Source organism: Oncorhynchus mykiss, chromosome 27 (assembly GCF_057628025.1).
Source record: "Oncorhynchus mykiss isolate SJ-2025 chromosome 27, ASM5762802v1, whole genome shotgun sequence".
NCBI classification, from domain to species: domain Eukaryota; kingdom Metazoa; phylum Chordata; class Actinopteri; order Salmoniformes; family Salmonidae; genus Oncorhynchus; species Oncorhynchus mykiss.
Window position 1 is genome coordinate 9,823,413 of NC_143048.1, and position 8,841 is coordinate 9,832,253.

Consider the following 8,841-nt stretch of genomic DNA (forward strand, 5'->3'; position numbering starts at 1 on the left):
CATTTTATTACCATGTGTAGACACAACACATCTTGATCCGATAGCAATCCACGATGACAACCACATGTTAATGCAAAGTGTAAATCATGGCTTCTGTTATCTGATTGTGCCATGTGACAGAGTAGGATGCATCTGGTTTGGAATGCCGACTCTCAAGAGTTGGATCAAGATTGACAGGAACATCTGTCAAATACATCTGCTAATGTCAAGATAAACAGGATTTATCATATCATCCTAACTTGGGGCAGAGAGGGAAAAGGGCTAAGGTGTTAAATCTTACATACATGTAGATACAACCTAACCATAGACCATGAAAGCTTATTTCCTGTTGGATCAACAGAAATCAAAGTTTGAGTGTGTGTTAGTGATATTGGGCATGAGACATATTCAGCTTCATAAGTTAAATTTTAAAAAGCCATAAAAAATGTGCACCCCAGTTTCAATTTATTTATCAGGCTGTAGAGAGCATAAGAGGATCCATGTTATCAAGTTTCTGTATATCAATTTAAAAAATGTGCATCCCAGTTTCAATTTATTTATCAGGCTGTAGAGAGCACAAGAGGATCCATGTTATTACGTTTCTGTATATCAATTATTCATAAAAATCAATTGAAGCATGGCAACGCAACACCATTTTAGCATGATATTTCTAGTAACAAGCCTACATTTCAAATGAAAGTTAGTAATTATAACATCTAAACCTCTGTATATTTTTTTCCTGTTCCCTTTTTCCAGTTTGAACATGAATATCAATTACAGTGTCATATGCTCGTGTTTTTTTGTCAAGCTTATTTAAAAAAGCATCAGCTGTAATGTAAGATTTCTTAATGACTTTGTTACATGATAGAAAGCCTTTATTTTGGGCTTCAGTTTGTGTCACCAAGACGTCAGACATGTACAACATTTTTCTCCTTCCTATTTACAAACACATCCACAAATCTGTTTAAATACATCATCCTATGAATGAGGATAGAGTGCTTTTTTTGTGTGTTCACTGGACGGCGCAGGCAAATTATGCTAAAGCCTTTCAGTCAACGTAAGTGTGTAACGCAAGAACGCAGTTAGTCAAAATGGCTTCCCTGCGTAGTTGTGACACCTTACAAATTTTAGGCTGCCAATTCTGCAATGCAATCCTGCAGGACAGCCAATTTGCGTAGCTAATTGCGTTGCATACTTACATAGGCTATACATTTGCCTTAACTCTGCTTCCATCCTTGGCTCAGTCAAAGCTTTGGAGATTGAGGGCCCAAGCTAGATTGCTAATATACAACCATATGTTCACAAATGCTTAGAAAACATAATTGACTAAATTACAGTATACAAAACATGACAAGCCAGTCAATTATTGTTTTTAGACAATTACATTAAAAAACTATACAAAAAGACAAGTCAAACCCTACTGTTACAGTTGTGCTGTGAGACTTGGCAATGCTGATTCCACAAAGCCATGTGTGTGTTTTTATTTATCTGTGCAAGTGTCCCGCACCTCCGCGGCGAATGGTTGGGAGAGGTGATGGTCAGTGAACAGTCTCATCTTTCCATAGAGAGGTAGTGTCTTGTCAGATGAAACGCTCCTGGTCAGCTCGTGGTCTTACCCGACCAGGTGATAGGTCAACCAGTACATGAATATGGGCTGGGCGGCTGCGATGGACATGGTCAGGTACATCCTCAGCTGGTTCCTGGCCCCGTGGATCAACACGCCTTGGGCTGCTGCCTCAGACAGGAGCTTTAGTCTCAATGTGCGGATCTGAAGAGAGGACCGAGGGAGCAAAAATGTAGCTTGTAAACCTGAGTGCAGTAGTCAAGGCACTGGCAGGAGTAAATTAGATTCTAAAGTTAGCTCTTCCTGCTACTCACCATGAAGATGAAGATGGATATACAGCACCACAGCAGCGTTAGGTAATAACCCGTTCGACCAAATAGTAACCCTGCCACGACCCCTACAATCATCCTGCACACACAAGGGAATCCTTCACAATTCATCCGAGTAGTCTGTGTCATCATGTCTATACAACTTTTTGTTTTTGTTTTTAAATCAGACGACATCAAAGTTGAAAGACAGGAAAATCCAGAACCACAAAGTCATACTAATCATGTCACAGAGCGAGAGACCATCCGTACCCCACATATTTGTATCCGGAGAAGGCCACAAGGTCGATGGTGGTGAGGTCTGTGTTGACTGTGACCAGGTAGAGACTGAGGAGGACAGCCAGCACCTCCATGATGAGCCACACCAGGGCCGAGCTGGCCTGCATGCCCAGGATCTCAGGGGTAAACCTAGAGACAGACGGGAGGTTGAGATAGATACAAGTTTCAGGGTACTATTTATACAGAAAACTGGGAAGAAAGTTGCAAAAAAGTGAGTGGAAGTGGACCACCTTTACCTGTTCTGTGTTCCAAGTGCTAACCCAGACACCAGGATGTATGTGATGAAACCCATTGCTGCAAAACAACATAAAAAAAAACAATAGGCTAGTTGTGAGTCTTATTAGTTTGGTTCAGTCAGGGTGGTAGACCTGACCAAATCTCCTTTACCTGGAATGTACAAGTCAGGAGCGTTGATATCAAAGCGTGGGGCCACTGGGGTATCCTGTTGGTAGCTCACTTCCCAGTTCTAAAACAAAAAACAAACATCTTCTTTAGTCACCCAATCAATGAGTGTCATCCTAGGGCGTAAGTTCAGTATCAGCTTGGTAGCTCGGAGTCTGGACATGGACACAAGCAATATGAACAGATGGCGACCAGATCTTACCTGGTGCATGTAGGGGAAGACGAGCAGTCCGAGTTTCTTGCCCACGTAAACTGTGTCCACAGCAAAGTAATACTTCAGTTTAGAGATGGGGAGGAAACGATCCAGCTGTAGATTAAATGGAGCAAAACCAAGATGATTTAGCCTTTCTTAATGTTGCTACTTACTAACTGGTACCACAACTATTTACCATCAGTACCATGAGTCTTACATTTTTGTCTACCAAGTCTTTGCCCTGGCTGGCCAGGCTGCTTCCGTACGCCATGGCCAAGTTGGACACGGGGTCTGAGAGGAGGGTCTGGCCGGGGTAGCCCATCGCCCCAACACCCTGGCCCGGGAACCCAGCGGGCTCCACCCCCGGCGCTGCGCTGGTGTCGTCAAACAGCTGGCTGGGATCTGTTCTGTCCTTTGACGTGTTCCTCATCCTCAATTTGGGATCTATTACACAAGAGGAGGACGAAACCACATTCTGGTCAGTGGAGTGGGGGATACAGACTGCAAGTACTGCGCAACACATGCATGCATCGTTAATAGCTGTGATGTTATGTGAAGTTGTAAGGTGACAAACATGGCAATCTTCCAATGCATTTGAAGGACCAACCTTTTTTGGGCTGCAAAAGAAGGAGCTATGCAGTGCACTTTGACACGTAGCAGAAAACAGCCTGGCCGAATCAGACAGTGCCAATAATGGGGTCTCTTCACTCCATGTGTAAGACAAACCCTGCTCTCAGTCATAAATTCTGGGTGTGTTTTATCCCCTGAGGGCAGAATGGTCCCATCATCACACACTAAGCAGAAGGACATCCTTACGTCACCCCAGCCTCTTCCTATCAATTTATGCTTTGTCCTTCTTTCACAGACATTCATTGGCCTGCACTGTAGACTAATCGTATTATTAATGCTTAACAACAGGATCCCTTGAGATTAGGAACCTCCTTCTCAAGCAGAGATATCTGGCTAGAAGTCAGCCAGAACAAGTAGGCTCTATTTCAAAATGGACCAAAGAAACATTCAAACAAGGACACATTTATAGATCTTCGCTTGTGGTCTACTGTCGAGCTGGGTCGATTAAACTTAACCAAACCAAGGATTTATCGAGGGCATTTTACTGATATCGATAATAATGATAATTAGCTTTGTGATGTTTAATGAAATAAGTCTGCTAATATGGTCTATTGCTAACTGGGCAAATGGTACAATTTTACAAGTAGTAGTAGTAGTTTTAAAGGGTCATATAAAAAAACTGGTGCACACTAATGTCAAAGTTATCATTCAATTCGTCATTATCGTGACAATTGAGTCAATTTACTGTGATAATCACCCAGCTCTAGTCTACTGTGTCAAAAAAGCCTATAGGCCTAAATAATTAAATACAATGTTGGTTATGCAGCAGAAGCACATCTCTTAATATCTGTAATTCTATTTCTGACATTTTCATGGGTAAGCCAATTGTTTCCTATCCTTTACAAAATCAGTAAGTTTACCATGGTGCTCTTAGCCCTTCTCATGACTCCAATTACATTCCATTACAGTGGAGCCAATCCTCGTCCCATTTTGACTTGTGAGTAAAATGGCCCGGCGCGCCGACGCTGGCCAAATTGCGCTGTCTAAACTCAAATACGGCTCACTTGCGATATGGTTTTAGAAACAGTTGGAACTTAACTTTCATATAAGCGCGAAAATAATTGTTCAAATACAAAAGATACACTTGCTGTACACAGTTTAGGAGAGTAAATGTGAAATGGAAATGTGAGAGGATGTGTCGTAGCCGAGGCGGTGTGTGAAAACACCTGGGTGCAACTTTGCTAAACTGTGCACAGTAAGTGTATATTATTTGAAAGATTCTTTCTCTCATATGAAAGTTAAGTTCCAAAGGTTTCCAAAACTGTATTGCTAGCAAGGATTAATAAAGTTTCAAAAAGTTTATGAAATGTGTATTTATTGCAGATTTCAAAAGTGCTATGTGTTCTTTTCTGCAAAATCCTCTAGAGGCCCGAATTTGAAAAAAACTATACCGGATACCAAACGATACCACGGCAAAAATAAATAAAAAGTGGGGAGGAGAATTGCGATTTCCCCTAGTATATTTATTTTTGGTCTCAAAATCACACTTTTTTTTAACAGAAAAACAACAAAACTGGATGTTCTAAGTCCACAACAATGCTTAAACACTTTAGAGGACAATTGTTTTGAAAATTATATATTTTTAGTGTAGTCACCCTTTAATTCAGGTGCGCGCCAGCCAGTTGTGTTTGGCTAGCAGTGTTTCTGTAGCGCACATGTGATGGGAGTTTTCAAAACAAATGACATTTTATTTGCTTTTCCATCTACCCGAAAACGGTTAGCACACAGGCTCATCTCGTTGTGTATTCTACATCACGATAAAAAAAAATTGGGCATACTACAAATTATATTTCATGCGAAGTTGTCCAATAAGACCTCATTGAGTTGTTTGGCGGTCATATTGGAAAAAGGCTTCTGTGGGTGTAATGCGTGAATTCTGTGATGGCCCTGTATCTACAAATATTTTTAAACCCCTGTTCTAGCTGTGTGTGCGCAATTTGGTGCCTTTATCACCAAAGTCACAATCAATAAACACAGCTGCCCCATTACATGGAATGTTATATCTATGCTTCCAACATTCTAATGCCAATGGCACAATATACAACACTAGTTATAGCTGGTGCTTTTAAAAGGTTGGTTATATTGTATATCATTTGAAAAGGTAATTTCATGACCTTTCAGAACCACTTGTCAAACAAAGTTTAAAATGTATCAGGGTTTCCTTTTTAAAGCCATTTATACAGGCAATTCTAAAATGTACCCTTAGAGGTCAAAGTTACGTTGGCCTGAACATTCCCGAAAATATGTCTGATGGATAGCTGTGAATCTATGCTTTCCAATGATATATGATTAAAGGGTATAAGTGAACAACAACTTGCTGTATATTGACATTGTTTGTCATAGGGTAAAATCCCTATGGGAAAATTGAATGGGATGGGAGTGATGAAAGAGAGTGATAACACACAGAAGGCTACCATTGCTGCACTGCTCTCACATTTTCCAACTCTAGGGACATAGACCTTAAAAAAAAAAAAATCACTAAGAGTGTCGGCCCAAGTGAGCCTAACCGACCCCCCTGGCTCATGGCTACCTTGGATTTTTGAGAGATTGGGGGCTCTATCATAGAGCATATACCCATTCATTTCTATTGCATCAAACAACTTCCTATATATAGTATTATAGAGCAGAATGAATCACCAACTCAGTCAATAGTACTAACTAGGCTTGTTATGGAGCCGTCCAGGAAGTCAGCCACCAGGTCCTACAAATCCCAAGTTCAATTGCACAAGATGCTGCCAAATTGGGACACCCAGTAGTAGGCCATTGTTGGGCTTACCACAGCGGTGCCAGTTATTTTAGCAAGTACAATGCCTTCAGAAAGTATCCACATGGTGATTTTAAAACAGTTATAGAGCTTAATGGGTATGATATGAGAACTGAGGATGGACCAAAAACATTGTATTTAATCCACAATACTAATCTAAATGACAGTGTAAAAAGAAGGAAGCCTGTACAGAATAAAATATTTCAAAACATGCATCCTGTTGACAACAAGCCACTTAAGTAATACTACAAAAAAATGTTGCAAAGAAAAATTAACTTTTTGTCCTGAATACAAAGGTGTTATGATTGGTGCAAATCCAAAACAACATCAATTACTGAGTAACGCTTCATATTTTCAAGCATGGTGGTGGCTGCATCAGGCTATTGGTATTACGGCTTTACTTGGCTAATCGTGACCTAGCGACTCCTTGTGGTGGGCCGGGTGCCTGCAAGCTGACACTGGTCACCAGTTGAACAGTGTTTCCTCCAACACATTGGTGCGACTGGCTTCCGGGTTAAGCTGGCAGGTGTTAAGGAGCGCGGTTAGGTGGGTAATATTTCAGAGGACGCATGACTCCACCTTTGCCTCTCCTGAGACCGTTGGGGAGTTGCAGCGAAGAGACAAGATGGAAATTGGGGAGAAAAAAGGGGGGTAAAAAAATTAAGAAATAAATATTAAAAAGTAACAGAATACAGCTATAAACAGTCAAAATCCCAGAGGAAAACCTGGTTCAGTCTGCTTTCCAACAAACACTTGGAGACAAATTCACCTTTCAGCAGGACAACAACCTAAAACACAAGGCCAAACCTACACTGGAGATGTTTACCAAGACACCATTGAATGTTCCGGAGTGGCCTAGTTACAGTTTTGACTTAAATCGGCTTGAAAATCTATGGCAAGACTTGAACATGTCTGTCTAGCAATAATCAACAAGCAACTTGACAGAGCTTGAAGAATTTAAAAAAGAATAATGGGCAAATATTGTACAATCCAGATGTGAAAAGCTCAAAGATTTACCCCATAAGACTCACAGCTGTAATCACCACCAAATGTGCTTTTACAAAGTATTGACTCAGGGGTGTGAATACTTAATGTAAATTACATATTTCTGTACTTAATTTCCCGAGTGGCGCAGCTTTCTAAGGCAATGCATCTCAGTGCCATATATATATATATATATATACAGTACCGGTCAAATGTTTTAGAACACCTACTCATTCAAGGGTTTGTCTTTGTTTTTACTATTTTCTACATTGTAGAATAATAGTGAAGACATCAAAACTATGAAATAACACATATGGAATCATGTAGTGACCAACAAAAAAGTGTTAAACAAATCCAAATATATTTTATATTTGAGTTTCTTCAAAATAGCCACCCTGTGCCTTCATGACAACTTTTGACAGAGATAGAGAGAGATAATTCAGGATGTAACACAAAATGTGGAACAAGTCAAGGGGTGCTAAATTACAAAAAAATGTAATGTATGAATACTTCCTGAAGGTGGCTACTGTAGCTCTGTTTTGGGAACAAGTTCTGATTGGACACTGGGCGGAGACCAACAAGAACCTAACGTTAGCTAACATAACCAGAGGCACAGTCCCATGACCCGATTTAGAAGCAATGCAATGCGGGCAGTACGTAAAGGCTTGATAAAAGAAAGAGCGAATAGCGCGACCTTCTAACGTAAACCTGAATAATGTAGCCCGAAACTGATCAGACATGTTTCAGGTTCTCTGTCTACATAGGTTTTCATATTCTATCTGGTGATATTATCTAATGTGGCTAACCACGAGCAAGCTAGCTAACTTAGTCTTGTGCAACATGGTGTCAGCTAGCTATATTAGCAAGACATTTGCTGTTATGATTAATAACACACAAGATATGACAAAAATTGTTGTCTAGATACATTTGCCAGGTAGTTAGGTTAGTTTTAGTTTGAAGAGCAGACATGGAGTGGGTTCGCTTACTAGCTAGTTATTAGCATGCCGGTTAACTAGCTAGCATACGTTAGCTTGATTTCTCGGTCAAAAAGCAAGACATCTTACCAATCCTTTGACCAAGTAACTTACACTGTGTGAACCCACTTTGGGTTGCTGTGTAATCCATGTCCATCAATTATTACAGGTAATTTGGGATATCGTCTCTAAAAACGCTGATATGAAACCATTCAATACGCTTCTACAAAATTTGTACACAGCCACACCCATGTGTCAACTGGCCAATGATAGTATCATACAAAAAAAAGACAAAGGCGTTCCTGGTAAAATGGGGACCAATCGAAATAATCCACTATAATGATTTACTTACGCAGGGAGGGCAACTCCATGAAATCTTTTTTCGGTGTTAGTTACAGTACATAACACTATGTTAACTTTTAGTACTTTACACCACTGATTTTCACCTATATTTTTGGCACATTACTACATCTCCTGCACAGTAATGTGCAGCTGTATTGCATCCTTAGCAGGAATATTTAGATTCCAATCAGGTTCTGATATAGAGTGGGAAAGTGAATCTGTTTCTAATGAGCAATGGCGTTGTAATGTCTTGCTGCGTTCAAATAAGGTTCAAATGAGGTATCCGGCACGTTTTCAATTTAAGTCAACATTTTCTATTACTGCTCAGTTGAATTTACTTCACATTTAGGTAGCCAATGTAATGGTTTGTTTGCCAGTGCACGTCTAGATAGCACAACCTGAAT

The 8,841-nt window shown here is 40.3% G+C and overlaps 1 protein-coding gene across 2 annotated transcripts; it reads right to left on the minus strand.

Annotated features, from left to right (window-relative positions):
- Window positions 1–427: 427 nt before the first annotated feature.
- On the minus strand, window positions 428–8,387 carry LOC110507461 (protein YIF1B). 2 transcript variants are annotated; one of them, XM_021587465.3, is made up of 8 exons: window positions 8,210–8,387; window positions 2,961–3,187; window positions 2,753–2,857; window positions 2,536–2,614; window positions 2,385–2,442; window positions 2,122–2,277; window positions 1,858–1,951; window positions 428–1,747 (listed from the first exon to the last, which is right to left on the minus strand). In XM_021587465.3, exons 1-8 carry the CDS (start codon window positions 8,250–8,252, stop codon window positions 1,592–1,594), a joined length of 918 nt encoding a protein of 305 aa, XP_021443140.3. In that variant the 5' UTR covers window positions 8,253–8,387; the 3' UTR covers window positions 428–1,591. The 2 variants fall into 2 exon arrangements, with proteins under 2 accessions (XP_021443140.3, XP_021443139.3); XM_021587464.3 differs by having other exon boundaries at window positions 8,186–8,370.
- Window positions 8,388–8,841: the final 454 nt, after the last annotated feature.

What these genes read in the sequence shown, in the direction of transcription:
- LOC110507461 (XM_021587464.3), bottom strand. Translation starts at nt 8,252, where the DNA reads ATGGACATGGATTACACAGCAACCCAAAGTGGGTTCACACAGTGTAAG. An exon ending in GTTACTTGGTCAAAGGATTG is followed by an intron (nt 3,188 to 8,185) that starts GTAAGATGTCTT and finishes CTTGTGTAATAG; the next exon opens with ATCCCAAATTGAGGATGAGG. An exon ending in TATCCATCTTCATCTTCATG is followed by an intron (nt 1,748 to 1,857) that starts GTGAGTAGCAGG and finishes TCCTCTCTTCAG; the next exon opens with ATCCGCACATTGAGACTAAA.